The sequence below is a fragment of the Pezoporus wallicus genome, unplaced genomic scaffold, assembly GCF_028554395.1.
Source record: "Pezoporus wallicus isolate ANWC-B61680 ecotype Strahan unplaced genomic scaffold, APGP_CSIRO_Pwel_v1 contig_5787, whole genome shotgun sequence".
Lineage (NCBI taxonomy): Eukaryota > Metazoa > Chordata > Aves > Psittaciformes > Psittacidae > Pezoporus > Pezoporus wallicus.
This window is the reverse complement of record NW_026637253.1, coordinates 473307-493289: the sequence shown is the minus strand read 5'-3', so window position 1 is coordinate 493289 and position 19983 is coordinate 473307. Positions and strand designations below refer to the sequence as shown.

General features: G+C 39.6%; 1 protein-coding gene across 1 annotated transcript in view; it reads left to right on the top strand.

Annotated features, from left to right (window-relative positions):
* ATP10A (ATPase phospholipid transporting 10A (putative)) overlaps positions 1 to 19983 on the top strand; it is a 109338-nt gene that overhangs the window by 25581 nt on the left and 63774 nt on the right. The window contains exon 2 of the mRNA XM_057404462.1: positions 14549 to 14753. Coding sequence (XP_057260445.1) covers positions 14549 to 14753 — 205 coding nt within the window. The remainder of the gene's footprint in view (positions 1 to 14548; positions 14754 to 19983) is intronic.

Below are 19983 nucleotides of genomic sequence, written 5' to 3'. Positions count from 1 at the left end.
CTGCTTGAAGAATGGAATGCATGTCTTTGTATTTTAAGGATCTACAGGTTTTTACTGTAAAGGAATTGGAGAATTCACCTTCATAGATTGTAGACATTATTATTTGACTTTCACTAATTTCTTAGATTTTCTCAAAGTATTTGATTGACCTTAGAGATGCACCCTTTTGCATTTTCTGATCTATATGCAAAAGGTTTTGTTAGACCAGGAACTACAGATTTAGTGATACTCAGAAATGGTATTCCATCTTCTATTAAAATATAGGCATTCTGTCTATCCTGAGGTCTTAAGACAAGTTTTCATTGAAAGCAAAATGACAGCAACATTACTAAAATGTCTCAGCTTTTGAGATAGGGAGGTCTGGCACTTGGGAAAAACATGCAAGCTAACTACCCATTTCTGTGGCTTTCTTGAAAGTGATATTACATGATTTAAAAATACTTCATTTCAGTGTTCTGTGATCTGGAAACTTAGATTTTCTACTGCTTTGTAATTTTTTCCTTTTAGAAAACAAGGAATTACCTTTGTTTTCCCTGGACTTCCAATGACCTCATGCCAAACACAACTTGCCTTGGTTTAGACTGATTGGTCAGTTCTAACCACTGGTGTTCCAGTACTTTTACACTTAGCATTTGTGCAAATTTGTAGCTGGTAGATACTGGAATTTGACCAAGACTCTCAATTTCAGAGCCTTGCTGGACAGATTCACAACCTGGTAAACTTATGATTGCCTGACTCCCACACACATATTTAAAACTGTTCATTTTGAAGCTCTGCTGTGCATGCTATCTCAAATTAATAATCAACTTGAAGTAAACAGGTTCTGAAGTTCAGTCTGGGCTTTTGTGCCTTGAAATGTCTTGTAATGTTTTGCTGGGGAAATATTAAGTCCAGCCTGAGCCCTGAGCACCTGAGTCCAGCTAAATACTGGGTAAATTTAGTGATAGCTGCCAACAGACAGAGCTCTGCTGAGCTCACAGTTGGAAGTTTAAGCTAGTTAAACTGAATGCAGAATACTCAGTCCACTGCAATATTAAATAATTTGAGGCTTTCTGACTCAAAGATGACCATCAGTATGTGCATGTGAAAAGATAAAATGTTTTCACTGAAAATTTAGATCCTGCTGGATTCCAGCTTTACTGTCTGCTGCCATGCTTCTCTTACCTCCCTGTTAAGGGTTGAAGGAGACACGAAACTATTGTATCTGGGTTTAAGTTATTCAGTTTGCTCTTTAGTTTTCAGTTGATGGATTTCTTTACATAAAATTCACTCTAATCAGAAATAGAATTTATTGATAAACCATACCAATCATCAAATCCCAGTTTATTGGTGATATCGTTTCACCCTTATCCTTTTGGAAGACTTTTCAGTCTCTCCATCCTCAGTTTCCAGATGGATTAAATAAATAAATAAGTAATAATAAAAGAAAGAATTCTAAATCAAAGCGTCGGAAATGATCTATACAGTTTATGTAATGTTTCCCAAGTGAACTAATGTCGAAGCAAAGTATGATTGATAACAAAGTGTAGTAGGATGTATTGTATGTATCGTATATACAAAAATATTACAGGTTTCTTTAGTTTTACATGTTGTTAAATGAGCAGAACTTAAGATGCTTTACCAGGTGAGCTATGGCAGGCTGTGAAGGACACAGAGAAGGAAATGTTTTCCCTCCATAGGTTTGTCGGGAGAAACTGAACAAGTCTCACGGCTTTGAGGCAGATCTTTGCAACTGGCAATAAAATACAACATTTTGCTGTAGCCTCCCTCTGAAAACTACTATGCCCTGTGTATGAAACTGAATGTGAAGAGTCCATTGACATTCTGTTTAGTGTCTCCTGTCTGCTTTGCTGAAAGTTGCTTCAAGAGTGCAGCCCTCAACATATATTCAGCATGTGAATTTATTTTGCAGCCTATGTCTCCAAGGACCATTATGGCCTACAGACTGGTAGGGTCTCAAAACTAATGTGTCAGGTCCAGAAGACAGAGCTGCACAGCACTGCCCTTTTTTGCAGTCTTGTCAATAAACCTTAGGAGTCCCCAGCAAAAGTAGAGTCATAGGAGCAACAACCTTTTATTACCAGCCAGCCTTAGTTTCTCCCCATTTTCATATTGCATACTGATTTTTACCAAAGCTGGAACTTATGCACTGTTACTTAAGGTGAAGGAAGTTTTCCTTAACAGCCCTTGCTCTTATGTTTTAAAATGGTCATTAGTTCTCTTTCTCGGTTTTAATCTTGTTCACAGGCTTTCCTCCATGTATACCTCACACTTTCTTATTCTATATGTATGTATCTCATGTTCTTCTTCTTGTATCTCATGTACTTCTCATCTCTCTGTCCCCATCCAGCAAACTCTTCTGCCGTCTGTCTCTTCATCAGTGTCTGAGACATATGTGTAAAATTGAGGTTCTCCTAAAAGGATGTAAAACTAGCCTGGAAGGGACCTGCTTGCTGATATAAAGATGGTAAGAAAGGAGAGAATTTTTTTGTATTTAAGTGTCATGGATATAATTTCATATGTATGTAAAAAAAAAATAATTTGTAGACTGGCAAATTCTTAGGGTTAGATGTCCTCTTTTAGTGTGAATTGAAAATCAGTTGCATTGTAACTGAGGTGGTTTGATTCCACAGGTACCTTTTCCAGATGTAGCTTCATTGCACAAGTGCCAAATGGAGTTTCTTACAGGAGAGTCATTTGGTGCTGCCTCAGACTAAGGCGGATGAAACCTGTGTCACAGTCAGTGGCCTGGTCTTCTCCAGTGGGTTGCCAGCTGCAATGGAATGGCATATGAGCGGTGGCACAGGCTGTAGAAGCCTGTTTGCTAGAGAATGCCATTGTTTCTCATGGTTCATTTGACAGCCTCCAGAGACTGAATATTGTTAACTGGGAGCTGCCTACAGCATTGCCTCTCAGATTAAGGTCATGTCAGTGTTCCTGCTGTGTCCTGTTGTTTGAAAAGATGAAGGAAAATGATGCACCATACGTAGAGTTCTCAAACAAGGTTTTGGGCCAATAATGTTTAAAAATGACTGAAGATGCCTTTTTGTCCTCCATAAAATATTTTGTGTATTTTTATGCAGAATATAGGAATTTAAGTCTAAAAAAATGTCAAGGAAACATATTTGTTTGGATTATGCTGAAAAAAAAAACAAATTAGTTTAACCCTGAAGAATTTATGTATCTTTCTCACACCCCACTCTTGCTCTAATACCACAGCTCAACTAGCAGAGCTTCTGAAAGTGCCAGTGGTGTATTGCTTTTGTCTCTGTAGACAGACCAAGCTGTAGGGAGCACAATCCAGCAGCATGCTGATGGAGTGACCTGCTGGACACTGGAAGGTGTCTAGACTGAATTTCCATCCTGGGACACGAGTAACTCTTGGTATATGTTTACAGAAGAAATGGATTGTTTTGAGGATAGTCAGGAAATCATTTTCAGAATTTGTACTATGCGTTTACAGAGCAGCTTGGTCTAAATTACTGTCTGCAGATAAAAGGTTTTCTTTTGATGAGTAGGACCCACATGACAGGAGGATTGTAACCATGACTTTCAGTTTTAGGAGTTTTACAAGCTGGGTTGTCTTCCTTACAAAGAATTCTCCTTAGTTAACCTCACAGTTATGGAGGTAAAAGCAATCCGTTTAATGTCTGGAAAAGTGTTTTATCCATTAGAGGAGTCCTAAAAAAAGATACATAATCATTCATGAGGTTCTAACAGAAAAGATCACTATCCACAAAAGTATAGCAAAAGCTAGATAAGGAGGAAGAAGTTGCTTTGGAGAGGAGTTAGCTTTCAACTCAGTGTAGCAAAGGGGGACCATTGGTTTCAAAGTCATTAATTGCTGAGGATAGAGAAGGAAAGTGATTGTAGAAAAAACAGTGTGGAAAAAGGATGGAGGGAAGACTGGAAATCAGTGTCTTACTAAGTGTTTGGCATCAAGGAGAAGCACACATTTAAGATGTGCTGGGGTTTTATGATGGGGAAAGGAGTGAAAAATAACCCTCGGTTATGGATTTGAGTAATAGAATAAATAGAGATGTACAAGGGAGAGAGAAAAGTCTTCAAAGGAAGTTTAAGAACTGGACTTTGAATGTGTTAAAATTCAGCTAATTTGAAGATGTGTGTTCTCTAGAAAGCTGTGATTCAAATTTTTTATTTCTTTTTGAACTTATTACAGAGTTGGGGAAGAAGGGTTCAGGATAAAAAAAAAATCATTTGCTCATTCTGCAGCTTTTATCTGCAGGACTAGATTGGTTTAATTTGGAATACAAAATTGAGAGATCAGATTAAAGTTTATTTTTAAAACTGATGTTTCTGCCTTTCTAAGCTAGCTTCTGCCTAGAGGTTGTGACACAAATGTTTTGGTCTCGGTATATGCCAGGCTACTGAGTGCTGCTTTTTCTGCCCATGACCAGGGTGGCTTGCCGCCTGCTGAGGTGTTTCAGATCACACAAACTCCTTTAGGTTGTTTGTTCCCCCTCCATGACTCAAATCCTTTCAATAAATAGTTTCTTTGAAATTGCTTGCTCTAAGCCCAGTTTCTGGGCGTTTCAAAAGCGGAGTTGTTTGCAGCCAGTTACTTTCTTCTTTTGGCTGCAGTAAAGACCTTGGAATTTATTTTTTTCCTAGGGTATTGAATTTCAATGTTTTATCATTTTTCCCCCAAGGAAGATATGAATGTGAAATAGAGAAGTTTTCTTTCTGGAGTCTGGCCAGAAAGAGTGCTTTCCACCTGAGTTTAGATGGAATATATTCAGGTACCTTGCTGAATTGGGGCCAAGATTTGTAACTTGATTTTTAAGTGAACAATGAGTTAAAACCATACATGAACATTTTTTTCTTAGTTGTGAGAATAATATTTGCAAATAACTTATTTAGTAATTACCAAGAAATACTGAGCTTGATGAGGTAACCTCGTAAAAAAAGAATCAAAGCACAATACCCATTCTTATTATTTGGCCCACTCAGATTTTAAATTCTTTGATGTGAATTCAGAAAGAGTTTCTATGAAACAGTATTCACAAATTACACTATTTCTTTATAATAGGGCAATAGTAAACAAGAATTTATATTTGTAAGTGTGCATGGTTTTGTTTAAGTATGTATGTCCAGAACTGAAAACAGTAATTCAAGTGAGGCCTCACCAGGATAAGTAGAGGGAGAGGATAACACTCTTGCTAATGCAGCCCAAGATGCCATTGGCCTTGGCCACAAGGGCATATTGCTGACTCATGAACAGCTTGGTGTCCACCAGGACCCTCAGGTCACTCTCCACAGAACTGCTTTCCAGCAGGTCAGCTCCCAGCCTGTAGTGGTGCATGGGGTTATTCCTTCCTAGGTGCAGGACTCTGCACTTCCCCTTGTTGAACTTCATTAGGTTCCTCTGCCCATCTCTCCAGCCTATCTAGATCCTTCTGAATGACAGCACAGCACGCAGGGGTATCAGCCACTTCTCCCAGTTTCATTTCATCAGCAGACTTGCTGAGGAGGGACTCTATCCCTTCATCCAAGTCACTGATGAATAAGTTAAACAGTACTGGACCCAGTATTGACCCTTGGGGGACACCACTAGTTACAGGTCTCCAACTAGACTCTGTGCCACCCGTCACAACCCTCTGAGCTCAGTCATTCAGTCAGTTTTCAATCCGCCTCACCACCCCCTCGTCCAGCCTGAACCTCCTGAGCTTGCCTATGAGGATGTCATGGGAGAAAGTGTCGAAAGCCTTGCTGAGGTCCAAGTAGACAGCATCCACTGCTCTTTCCTCATCTATACAGCCAGTTGTCCCATTAAAGAAGGCTGTCAGGTTGGTTAAGCATGATTTCCCCTTGGTGAATCCATGTGACTACACCTGATCACAGTCAGCATTAGCTGATCAGGGTGTTAACCAGGGACCCTCATAGCATTAGCTGACTATATTTCATAATTCCATTGAGCTGACTATAATGCGTAGTCATTGTGATTGTAAATCAGTGGGAAAGAAAAGGAGTGCATTTATCTCTGTGGAAAAAAAAAGAAGTACTACTCTAGCTTAGTATTTCATATTCAACTACACTCATTGACTGGCTCCAGTAAGTTTGGATATTAATGAGATGAAGACCAACATCTTTAACTCAGGGAAAGCAACAGGTAGTGTAAGGGAGCTCTCCGAGAGCAAGGGCTCTCAGAATAGTCAAATTGACACTGAAAGCATTAAAAGAATTCTTATCCTGATTTTCTTATATGTAGGTACCAACAGTAGTCAAGTTGTTGAATCTGAATTACTCAAATGTTACTAACGGCGTCCTACATTTCCTTTAAATAGTAGAATTTTGCATTTTGTGATTCTCACTTCTTCAATATGGATCTCTATTTGCTTTCACCACAAATTTTGAATATAAAATTTTCATCTGTAGACATTCGCGTTCAGACTTAAACTTTCAAAGATTCATATCACTGCATATGATTTGCATAGAGTTCGGTCTTCTAATTCTTCTCTGATGGAAGTGAGGGATATTTTTATATTCTGTGAATGTCTACAAAAACAGGCTTATATAAGTCTGAATTCAAACTGCATCAGGGCCTGCAGAATAGCAAATTGAGACTTACGCACATCCTGGTTTCAGTCTAATGCAGGATCCAACCTAGTGCATGTACTCAGTCATGGATATTTGGAAGTGCTCCCAGGTCCCAGTTTACATGTGGACTTATCAATCTTCCTTAAGAAGGCATTCTTAGGAAATACCTTGTTTCTATTTTATACCAGAATTCTAGATTTTCATATTTGTTATGTTTAGATTTGTTTAGAGGACACTATGGTAATTTAAACATCTCTTGGTACTAAGATATAACCTGAGGCTGTTTGCTTTTCCTCCTATTAGTATTCTTGTCTTGTTGGGGCAAGCAGTGATCCAGACACCTAAAGACAGATTAAATAACCTGTAAGAGCAGCTAAATATAGAGAAATTGGCTACATAGAGCCTAAGATAAGTTCCTGTTTAAAACTTCAGTTGTGCTTTTCAGATCAGCCTCTGGTTCTCCCAAACTGAGTATCAGTGAACAACTCCATCAAGACTGTGAATGTAATTAGCAGTAAATACTAGTTCTGATAAAAATCCTTTCAACTGTTGCATGTTCAGCTAAAAAAAAAAAAAAAAAAAAAGAATTACTTTTCAACTAAAAGCTGTTGCACTTAGGAAGCACCTTCCTTTAGTAGTTCTTTACAAATGGCTTTTGTGTGTACATAGTGAATATACCAATGCATTTTTATGGCCTGGGTCAGGTAGTCCTGAAATTAAATGCAGCAGGTGTGTATAACCAGAAGAATGAGAAGGAAAAAAAAAAAATCCATTAAAGTGTCTGAATCTGTTAAAGAATGGGATTTTCCTCATTACCTCATGCTAAATTTACCTTTTAAGATGTACCATTAAGATATGAAGAGCTCCCTTGGAATTGTCACCTGATTGTACTGGCTTAAATGCAGTGAGAGCACTGAATGAAAGATTTAGTCCACTGAATTTATGCATCTAATTCACACCTGAATTTTAGGCTCTCAGACAGTTTTCTTGAGTGCCCTCATGCCATTAATTATTGGTTTAGAGGACAAGGGTCCTGGAAGGCTTTTACATAGAGCTCATTTCTTACCAAAATTTAGCATCTAAGATCTCCTTGGAAGAGTTCCTGCTTTTTCTGTATCTGTTTTGGAAGCCGGCAGAGATACAGGACATTTGTGTCAATATGCATCTATTATTTGAGTGGGGTCCCTTCAGGTAAGGAATTGTTTCTCCTTCCACGCTTGCAGACCACCAAACTCAGCTGAATCTTCTTGCAGTGGCTTGGAGTAGCACTTCAATATAAATACTTGATATCTCTGATGGCTCTGAAAGCCAGGATGAGAACCTTACCTGGCTGTGGGCCCTCTGCTGGGATAGCCATCTCCTTTGCATTGTATGTTTTTTTGCTCTAGGTACCAGTAAGCAGGGTTGTCAAGCGCAAGGGCTGTATTTGGTGATGCTCAGAGGAAGACATCTGAAGATAAGCACTTCCTGCATTACTTTGTCCAGAAGATAAGTTCTCATATCTCAAGCTGTCAAAAGCTTTGTGGCTTTAGTATGGAGGTGACTGACTCACGGGTTTTAATGTCTGTAGGACTGGATGCAAATTACATCCAGGCTATTCCTCCACTTTCTCCACTTCCTTATATGATACCCATTTAGGAAACCTCAATATTAACCATTACCTGCTCATCCTGCTAAATAAAAGCAATTGGTAGTCTTCTCTCCCAATATATCTGTTTCTTGGAAGGGTGATTGGATTTTGTTAGTATTTTTGGCAGTAAACCTAAGAGAATCATACCACTTAAAAAAAAACAAACATTAATACTAAACATCTCTGTAAACAGTCTTAGAGTTTTAAAATCAAGTTCTGGAACACAGCTTTTTCTTTCTTCAGTTTGTGTAAAGTTTCATTACAAGTTCTGCTTTTATGTTTCATATTGTTATTAAAAGTTTCTTGGCTGAAAAATCATTTATTCCGGGTATCAAATGTTTCATTTTGGTGAACAATAGTGACGTTTCTTTCAACATGAGGTATAATGGAGATAACATTGCCAAGAGAAGTTAAATTATTACTTCACATTATAAATCTCAATCACAGAGGTTTCCTGGGTACATTTTTTTTCACTGCAAGTTTGACTTGTAACAAAAATTAGCAGTTTTCAGGAAGTATGCATCTAATAAAAGGCACCTTTATGACTCATCATTGCCATACGCACACATTTGCTTCTAGCAACTGTAAAATACATTTGCACTTGCTAATCTTCAAAAAAAGAACGAAAGAATATTCTAAGTCCATGAAAACAAGAAAACTTGTAAGTGCCCTTAAAATAATGTGAATATTACAGGACCTATTCAGAAACTTTTTCAGTCAAGGAGAGATTTTGTTCTCTTCAAAGTTTCTCAAGAACGCACTCTGTTGATCTGTTCTGACTGATTAATATCAGGTTCAGAGCCTTTTCATGATTTATTTTCGTAGAAACAGATGTTATCGTTTGTGGTGGAATGGAGACATATTCTGGGTATTATGTAACCTCATTTGGCATTGACTTACATGTTTTTCCTTCATTTTGCCACTATATTATAATTGTACCCAAGTGGTTCTAACGTGGTTTCCATAGATACTTAGCATGTTCAGACTTTGTGTAATATATGCCTTGGTCTCATAGATAGCTCTTGTTTTTAAACTCTGAGATGTGCTACACCTGTACAAATCATAATTAGTACTGGTACAGCAGTTTTGTGCCCATATTTCAGTGCTACCCAGCAGCTCTGCTTTTGTAGCCTGTGATGAGTTAGACAAAATCTCTGCTTGCTACCAGAGTGTTGATAGAGTGCTGTGGGCTCAGTCAGTGTGAACCCCCTCCATATTTGCAGGAGTGTCAGGAGGAGAGGTGAAGGATTGAACAGGAGGCTTCAGTCCAGGCAAGAGAAATAACAGACAATTTGGGAAAACTCTATGACCATGAAGGACCTGTTGAGAAACAACTAGATGCTGAATCCTCCCTAAAAATAGTCTGGCTTGACGTGACATTCCTGTGCTTGTGTTATGGTTTGAGATTCTCCTTTGGGAGTTGCTGCTCTGCTTGGGCCCTGACAATAAACCTCGAGAGTTTTTTGGTCCTAACCAGGAGGCTTGTCACAGTGTTTGTAGCCAACTGATTTGAACGTTGTAAGCAGATACATTCTTTTGTGCTACCGCACTCTGTTTCTGCCTCTTGAGATGGAAAAGAAGGACCTTGCTGACACCAAGAACAGCTCTGCCTTGTGCATACACAACAGTTCTTTGACCTGTCTTTTGTGGAGGGCTTTGCCTCTTCTACAGACTTAATTGCTTACAGTGTTTCTTGTAAAGCCTACTGGTTCAATGACCAACCTCAGCTGGCAGGGAAGGCAAAGGAGTCTGGTTTCTTTTGAAGTGAAGATGACTTACTTCAAACGCGGGCCAGCGGATGGGCCTGGACTGAGAAACAACGTTTCATTTGGATGTTTTGAGAGGCTTAAAAACCTCTGGGTCACAGCCACAACCTTTGTAGGAAGTGATATACTGTGTAAGACACAGTGAACAGACTGAACACCCCAAAAGGTACAAGAGAACATCTTACTTGCTAGATGTATTTTACAAGCCCTGCTGAGATTAATGCAGGAGCCTGTGCTGGGACTAAGCTAGGACAGTGTTACATAGAAGGACGGGTGCCCCAACCACTCACTGGACCTGGAGGATCAAATCTGCATCAGCCATTCCCACTCATTAGCTGTATTTTTTGGCAGTGGAGAAGTATAGGAAGTAAGAAATGATTACCTAGTAGTCCCATCTTCTTGCTTTAATGTATAAAATTTCTACTCTGCAGGCCATCCACAAGTGGAACAGATTACAGCTGCATGGCCCTCATATTTCCTTCACCAAGTTCACCAAGTTGCTTGTGATATTTTGGCCAGACTTAAAAAAAAAAAAAAAAAGGAAAATGAGAAGAGGGAAGATTCCTCTTAGATTATATGTGCAGGATTTTTATCTCCCTTAGAGAAATTTTGAATAGTTCCTTATTATACCAAAACAGTTCAAAGCTATTCAAAAGAAAGCAACAATTATTTTTGTAGTGTTTAAGTAGAGACTGTTTGAAATCTTCAGCCTTTTGCAGCTATAAACTGATGTCTACATGGCCAGAAAAGCAAAATTATGGGCATGGTCTTTATCACCTCATCCTGCAAACTAGACCAGAAGAAGAAAAAGCATGGTTAATAGAAAAAAAAAAAAAAAAAAATTTCTGAGTTTCTGTATTTCTAAATTTAAAACTAATATTTAAGGAAAAGAAATCATCAATATTTTTAATTTTAATTAGGTTTTGCTGTTAACCATAGCCAACTTCAAATTTGGCACAAACCTGCAGGCTGTTCAAAACAGAGCACAGGCCAAATACATGCTGTAGGTAGACTAATACAAATTTTTAATAGCAATTAATTTTCTCTATATTCATACCCTTGAAAGGATGCTGCAGACTTTCCCTTGTATGTTTGAAGGTGAATATGCTGGGATAATTGCATTTCATTGTTGCAAAAGAACATTAACCTCTAGAGGAGTCTGACTCCTGCCAGGACCACATTTGCTGTTGGCTAACAGCAGTGTTGATGTCAATGCAGCTGCTCCGTCTGACTTTTTAGCCATTCATCTTTAGATTTCAGTCAATGTCTACCTGTAAAGATATGCTCAGAAAAGTAAAAGGACTGGCAAGTTGTGCATCTGATTGTGGCAGAGAGGAGCATGAAGATTTACATGACTGTGGGTTTAAACCACAGCTGACAGATACATTCTTTGCGCACAAATGCGTTGATAAAAATTAGGTTGTATGCAGCAGAACAGACATTTTTAATGTGTCAGCCCAACACAACATGTTACAGTAGCTGGGCTTAGCTGTCTGAAACTAATACTTCATGGTAGTAATTTCACTTGAGAGTAACAATAGTATCTACTCCCATTGCAGAGTGGCAGTAGTTCATGACAGCATATTGATTTGGAAGACTTCTATCTCCTTTGAAATATAAGAAGGTTTTGAAATATAAGAATTAGTATCTCTGGCCTCTTTGTGGTTTTCATCATGATTTGCAGCTTTGGTTTCTTGCAGCATCAACCTTAAGTTTATTATAGGTACTAAAATCTATCTTCAGGCTTGTGATGAGGGCAGCTACAAATGTTGGGTGTTAGCTTCTGGGCTAAATATCCATATCAGGGTTTTCTGAGACTGTGAGAAGGTGCTGCACCCACTACCTGAGATGGTGCCTCCCTGTTCCTGTGTTCCTGACAGAATTCTTTGAGCCCTTCAACAAAATTGTTCAGGAGGTCAGATGATGTTTACTTAAACTTGACAAAGCACACTGCTGAAGCTGCAGAGGACTGTCATCAAGGACTCAGTAGCAATGGACTCAGGACAAAGCAAGGATAAATGGCAAGGTCTAAGAGAAATAGACCAAGGCATCTGTGTTATAAGCATTAATTTCTCAGCTGGGTAATTATGAAAGGAAAGACAGCGTAATTTGCAGATGATTTTAGGACATTAAGGACCAAAGACAGGAAGATCTTCCAGAAGCACCTACAAGGTAAATGGACAGACAGGACCCTGCCAGACAAAATCATGCTGACTGTTGGGTAAATACCATAAGATGGTTTGTGTCGGAAGGAGCCTTTAAAAGTCATCTAGTCCAAGCCCTTGTCAATAAGCAGAGCCATCTTCAACGAGATCAGGTTACTCAAAGCCCCATCCAGCTTGGCCTTGAACACTTACAGGGATTTACCACCTCTCTGGGCAGTCTGTGCCAGTATCTCACCACCCTCACAGTGAAGAACGTCTTACTTATATCTGATCTAAATCTACCCTCTTTCAGTTTAAAGCCATTTCCCCCTTGTCCTGTCCTGCCCTTGTAAATGTCTCTTTCTTATAAGACCCCTTTAGGTACTGGAAGGTTGCAGTAAGGTCTCACTGCAGCCCTCTTTTCTCCAGGCTGAACAAACTCATTTATCCCAGCACAGCCATTTTGCTTTGTATTGCTTGATATCCACCCTTCCTGCCATAGTGTATATAGTTGTGGCAGTTGCTAAGCATGTGAGAAACGAGGAAATGCTAAAATAGCAGTGCTTTCCAAACAATAGAAGTTAAATAAAAAATTGTAGTGCTTATAGCATAGTATGGGACTACTTAATATTTTTAGCCTGATCATACCTCTATACTGCTAATCATTGTACATGCATTTGAACATCACCCATTTTCATAGTTAAATTAAAAAGGATGAAGAGCAATAGCCACGTGTGGAGGGATTTGGAGTTACAGGTTGCAGGGCTAATGAACCCTCCAGATCTGTGGTGCAGTGATTTGTACTATGCTGTGGCACACTGGGTTTCAAAGCAATTCATACTCGTTAGCAGGAGGAGCTAAATGTTAGTTTCAGCCTGGGTGTGAAGGGAATGAGTAATTTCAGCACACAGTATGTATATTACTTGCCTTTGTTAAGACTATCATGTTTTTAACTTGGCTCTTTTTAATTCTTTTCAGGCTTTATCAAAATAGAAATCACAGCCATAATTTACATTCCTCTCATTATAAACTGTATGTTAGGAAAGGACAGTGAAGAAATTCTGGGAAGTAAAACGTGATCTAATACATCCTTGTCATGCTACCTGATGCATTGTTGTTCAGGATATAGGCTAAATACATGAATAAAAGACAATTAAGTTACTAATTCCTGTAACACCAGTGAAGGAATGACAACGATGAGTTAGACATGGCATGACTAGTAATAACTCCAAGATAATAACACTGGCCGGAGTTTCATGTTTTCACTTGCTTACAAATCTATTTACATTACTACTGAAAGTGATGTATTTTAAAACAGTATACTTTAAAGAACATAAAAAAACCACCACCACTCCCCAGTCCCCATCAGAATCTCATTCTGCCAGTTAAAGTGCTGTCACAGGAGTCTGTCTCTGGTGACAGTGACAGTGACAGTGCCAGCACTGACAGCCGTCTTGGTGCTTGCATGGCAAATGGCCTTCTGACAGCTTAGAAAAAATGTCAGCATAGCAGCTGCCCCTTTTCTGGAGGTGTTTTACCAAGTTAATGTTGTTGCTGTTTTGAAATTAATTTCTTTGCAAAACACAAAAGAAGAAAGCAATTTGCACAAATGCCAAGAAAGCACATGAGTCTGTGCGTCATTAATTAAGCAATCACCTGCTTCTTTTTCTTCTTGCTCTCAAGAAAATGTTGAAAAATAGCAAACTAGCGTGACCTTTAAAACTAGAGAGGTTCAGTGGTCATATCTAAATGAATGTACACATCACTGTTTCAGGTGGGTTGGTCTTTGAATTGACTGAGAAATTCCACTCAAAATAAAAGGTTCAGTGTAACTGAGCAGAAATCAGCTATGTAACACAGTGCTATGGCTAGAATGAAAATACTGCAGAAATATTAGAAGAAATGGCAGTGTCCTTTCCCAGTAGAGTAGCTGGGACCATGTTTTTTCCACATGACATGTCAGTGTAATTGTAGGTTTAGTGATGTAGTGAAAATTCCTTTCAGTTAGGGATTTTGGCTTCTTCATCCAAATATGACATGCAGCACTATACAAACTTTGTCCCTGTTGAAAAGAGGAAACAAGGGGAAGCTGTCTGAGAGTGCATCAGAGGGTGGTATGTGATGGAGGAAGTTCAGGAGCTGTGCAGTGCAGGTGGCCTGCACCCAAGCCTGTATTCAGTTCACTTCTTGCCCTGAAAGAGACTCCTTTTCACCCAGTATGGACAGAAGCCCTCTCCCCTTCATGGGGTCAGGCAGATGGCTCAGAGCTAGAGGGAGGGAAAAGAGAGTGTGTGAAGCTGCTTGACCTGCTTAAGCAGGTCTAACATTAACATGTTGCCCTCTAGTCAAATCAGATCTTATGAGAAGAACCCCATTCTGTGCATTTCTTTTTTTCTTTTTTTAAATATAAGTGCTGCTAATGTCTTCTTCTTTTTTTTTTTTTTCCCTAGAAATGAGAAGAAATATATAAGCAGATACTGGAAAGAAGTGAAAGTTGGAGACTTTGTGCAGCTTCGCTGCAATGAAATTATACCTGCTGACATACTGCTGCTCTCCTCAAGTGATCCTGATGGGCTGTGCCATATAGAAACAGCTAACCTGGATGGTGAAACTAACTTAAAACAAAGACAGGTAGTGAGGAGGTTCTTAGAGCTGGTAAGTTGCCATTCTTAACTCTCACTTAAGGTAAGAATTTGTTTCAGGTAAGTAAACTGTTCACCAGTCCACTCTGCACCGGCTAAATATGCTTGTTCTAGTAATGCTGATGAATTATTGTTATGGTTGTCATTGAAATGCTAGCACTTGCCAGCAGCTGACCTCATCATAGTATCAGAAGTTTTACCATAATTTTTTCCTGAGTTTGAATAGGAATTATCTGGTGCAATTGTGTGTGGTTGGAAAATGTTGGGGGTTTTTAATGGCTTCTATTGTAGCGTGATTTTTGAAAACATATTTTAACTCTCCAGTGAGACGATATTTAAATATAAACAACTACTTTTCCTGCCTGCAAACCAGATCAGTTTCAATTAGGAATTTTGCCTGAAACTCTGTGTTGCAGAATATCCCTCCAGCACTTGGAGCATTAAAGCTTGTAAGATTTAAAGGGACAGCATACATGCATTCTGGAGGTGTCTGTGCTGAAAAGCTGTTGTACTGCTCTCTCACTGTGCTTATCTCTCCCCAACAGCACTACTTTGAAACAAAACAAAATCCAGATCAGTTGCTTTCAGCAGAATTAGAGGAAATTACCTGAAGTTTTACTTGCTTTAATAATCTTACTGAAATAGTATTTCTTTGCATACCCTCCTTTCTCTTACCTCTTGCTAGCTAACCCCAGTTTCCTGTATTTTGTTAGGAAAAAAAAAATATTTTCTAGGTTTCAGCTAAGTCTTCTTTTCCTAGTAGCTCTTCTCATTTAATAGATTTTGTAAACAGTGGAGCTGCTGCGCATACCATGGCCATTAAACGTAACTACACAAGCCTATAGTTATACTGAGGTAATCACCATTAATGAAGTTGGAATCCTTTGAATAGGATAAAAATCAACATGTCTTCCAAATAATTCTTTATGGTAGATAAAGCCTCTCTCTGAATAGTGTGTGAAAACATGAGATAAAGAATTGTTTAATAATCAGTGATTTCCACATAGAATTTAGATATGACACAGCACCTACTGCCACGGCAAGAAGCCTAATCAGCTACAGGCCAAATGTTTCAAAAACTTTTGGTTGTTTCAAAGAAGCTGATTGAATTGCTTCTCAATCGTCCCATCTCCTTCCTACTGAATTTTTTCCCAGTGAGTAGAACTCCAGGGTGGTGCTCAGATGATGTATCCCACTTCTCTGCCAGCATAGACTTCCTACATGACCTCAGGCAAATTATGTAGGACAAAAACTATAGATTGCGTATACACTACTGAATAGAGGGATGCTTTCATGTTTGTGGTTAGTTATAAGCTGAGGGCACATCCCAGCTCTGTCTCAAAGGAAGACCTGGGGATGTACCAGTTCCTCCACTCATATACAGCAAATGGTTGGATTTCTGTGATCTGAGACTATCTGACACACAGCAGGAGGTGCTGGTAAGCAGTGTTGAAGTGTCAGATCATCACAAGACTGGCTTTCAAGAATCTTGCTGCCCTGAGGAGTCCCTTGTACTACCTCAGGATCCCCAGTTTCCTGGTGGCAGAGTCATGATTCATCACTAGGAGTGTGATTCTTGGAATCTGTTGGGCTGTGAGGGGGTCTGCCAACCCTAGAGCTGTGAAGCCTGAATGTATGCCCAAGCCATCAATCGTGGAGTCACTCTTCTGTCTTCAACCTGTAAACTCATGTGTGCATTAATACAGCAGGAAAACCAGGAGGGAATACCCCTGCAATCTCATGTTTGGCATAGTCAGCGGGCATTAAATTGCTGATCCAGACCAGGCAGCTGAAGACTTCAGGTGTGGGTTTTGTGCAGTTTGGCAATACCTGTAACCTTTAGACTGTTGTGTGGAAGTGAGTAGCAGTGCCTTTTCCTCCTCGAACAGTTAAAGGTTATTGGAGACTGCATTGGACCTAGTTAGGCAAGAAGGCTGAGGAAACAGTGGCCTCCTAGGGAAGCAAAGCTAGCTTCATGTGCCAAGCAGCTTAGCACATCAGGGTATATGTGGCATAACTTGCTCAGTATACCCAGCTTTACTGAGGAAGTCAGATATCATACAGATAGAGTCAGCTTAGAGTCAGCTTCATAAACACCTACAGCACTTTGCGTTTCTACTTCATCCTCCTTCCAAATCTTTGTTCTCTGTATTATAAGATGATTATAGAACTTTTATTATCTCAGAAGTGTGCTTTAAGATATGTGGATAAATAATTTTTAAAAACAGATTTTATATCACAAGATGCCTAGCTACAGTAGCAGAGAGGTCCATAATAAATTGTCAGGCATTAAACAGGGGCCAATGACAGAAAGCTTATTCATTCCAATGAAAATAGTACTGGGCCCCAAGAAGTCAAGTATTGAAAGAGAGCTTGTAAGAAAACCACATGTGACTACCTCCCCTCTCTTAAAATAGCCAAGAAGCAGGAAATACCCAGCCCTGGTTTCCTGCATCAGCTAAGTCATAGGGAAAGTGCACACTTGCAAGTACCAAGTCCTAGGTCCTCAGCAGCTGCAGCATCACAGACTATCTCTGTAACAGTATCCTTTAAGTTACCCAGCAGAATACTTGCCATCCTTGTTAAAGTTTTGGCCAACACCTGTCTGACCACACTGTTAATTCATGCAGCAGCATTAGCTTCCTCATTTCATGCTAGTAGGGATAGGATCTTACTTGTTCTTGAAGGTGTTGCTCTGCTGAGAGGCACTCAGCAGTGGGATAGAGGGAGCTGCTTTGGAAATGTTGGATGAACAATAGGCCCACAGCCAAATATCGTGGAATAAGCAAGGCGATGCCCGTTTTTTGGAGTGAAGTTCAGTTCCTATCTGGGTATCTCTTAAGTGGCAAAAACGGAAGAGAGCTTATTGTGAGGTCTCATAAAATACTTTGGAAGACCAAAATTCTCTTGCACCGCATGTTGACCATCCTTTTACCAAATCTCAGGAAAGTTCATTCACAAATCTTACAGGACCTGCACCCCCACTTGTTCATGCATTGGACAAGAACACTTTTACATTTTTATATTACCTCTGCACTCATCAGAACAACTCTCAAGTTATGCTCATAGTTGTTTGGTCCCGTGTCATTCTGCAGCCCTGTTTTTCAAGCAGGAAAGCAAACAAATAGATTATGTAGACTTAACCGTCTTTTTCCCACACTGCTAAACTCTTCCCCCACCTCTCTTACAGGATGACGTGCCTGGTCATGTGGCTTATCATAGGACAAGAAACACAGATTTTTTTGAAAGGTTCTTTTTAAAATAGCTGTCAACAGCTGTCTTTGAATAATGTCTCTGTAGCAGTATCACAAGTATTAAAAGAAGCTTTTGTGTTACAAAGCTTGGCCTTTCTGTGTTTCTTATATGAACTAACTGGTAACTTCCGAACACGTGCCTGCGAAGCAGGTTTATATACCCGTCATTCTGCTGAGCATAGGCAAGGAGCGGGGATGGGGCTAGGAACAATTGTTTTGAGTAACTTCTATGCTTTCCTTATTTTGTCCCTGCCCTGTGCCTGCTCATGCAGTTTACAGTCCCACAGGTCTGTGCTGAGCTGCTCGCCATAGAGAGCCTGGCTAACAATTTGGAGTCACTGAAGCGGGGTATGCACTGGTTAGTCCTCTTGCAACCGCAGTGCTCTCTCTAAAAGCCCTCTCCAGAGGCCAGCAAGCCCAGTGCTGTTACATTGGGTACAGCTGTCCTCTAGAAGGGCAGCTGTTCTGCCAGCACGTTCTGAAGGATTTTTGTGTGCCCCTCTTGAGCATTAGCAGCATGTAAGATCCATAATCTCAGAGAGTAAAAGCTGTTACAGTTTCCCCCTTCCAAAACTTCATTCAGAAAAGTACTATTCTGATCTCTTTTTAGCCTGCCTCTTGAAGCAGCAGTAAGCAATTATAGAAGCTGTTTTGTATGCTTGTCTCCAGTGCTTTGCAGTCATCGTTTTACTCTAAACATATGCTGAGAAGATCCAAGATCAGCATTTGTGGGCTTGGGTTGGACCTCTCCAGTTGTGAATTCCAATAAACTGTTTTCCTTTATAGTGCAAGTGACCAGAAATTTTGCTTATTTTAGTGCTGCTTCAATTTGTCTGAGTGATTTATAGTACACTGGGAACATACTGCTTTTTAGCTTTGTGTGTTTGTTAACGAATGTGATCTGTCTGGCACAAACCTGTACTTTCTGTATGTGAAACCCTATCAATATATAAGCTGTGGGAAGGGTCACTTTTGTATTTGTCTGTGGCTTGTATATCTGAAGATACCAGTTTGCATGTATACCTTTTTGTTCTACACTCAAAATAGTTAAGAAAAAAAGAAAAACACTCAGTGAATAGGTAGTAAAAAGGAAACAGGAGATTTCCAAAGGCCTTGACATCTTTTTCCTGCAAGACTTTAAATACTGTGGACTTGTTATCCAGCTACTACAGTGATAGGATGTGATAGAAATGTTTAAAGCAGTCAAAAAAGAAATTCTGCATGTTCTGTCTTTAAAGTCAAAAGGGTAGTGGACTGTGTTCACACTGAAACATGAATCAGATCCATGTGTGCAGCATGACATTCTCGACAGTGCAGCTGTGAGAAAGCACTGTACTATATCCCAATGTGAGTGATATAACAGTGTTAGCAGTGACCACTAAGCATCTCTTGGAAAAAACGAGTGTTTCTTGGTATTCCACCAGTTTCCTTCTAATTTCTAACACACCCTTGCTGTTGCCGAGTCACAGCAGCCTTTTCTGGTATGCTGGATCTAACAGGAGACACAGTAGGCAGGAGGAATCAATGTGTTTTCTGTGCTACTCTGCAGGCTGCTGTGCCACCACACCCTCCACAGTTGCTTATGGAATGTTTTCCATCCATCTGAGACGTGTCAACCGCTCTTCAGAGAGTGGATAAGCAGATACAGCTTAGGCTGTGAGAGCTCAGAACTCCCTTTCAGGTTTCATAAACTTGATTTAGGATATTTTGATAGTATGAATCTAGACTCATGAAAAACATTTACCTTTCCTTGCTCCACTGTTTTTACTCAGTATGCTTTTTAACAAAATCCACAAAGACTCACTGTAGGTTCTGGAGCAGCTTATAGTTTATTAACCACTGGCCATGTCCTGGATGTTTATATGGAAACCCTCAGTTCAGCTGAAAGCTAAGCTAAACGTATCGGCTGCCATTGAGAAGGTGCATGTATCACTCTGAGAACTAGCAGGGTTAAGGGATGCATTTTTTAACTTTTCCTCTCATTTTCTC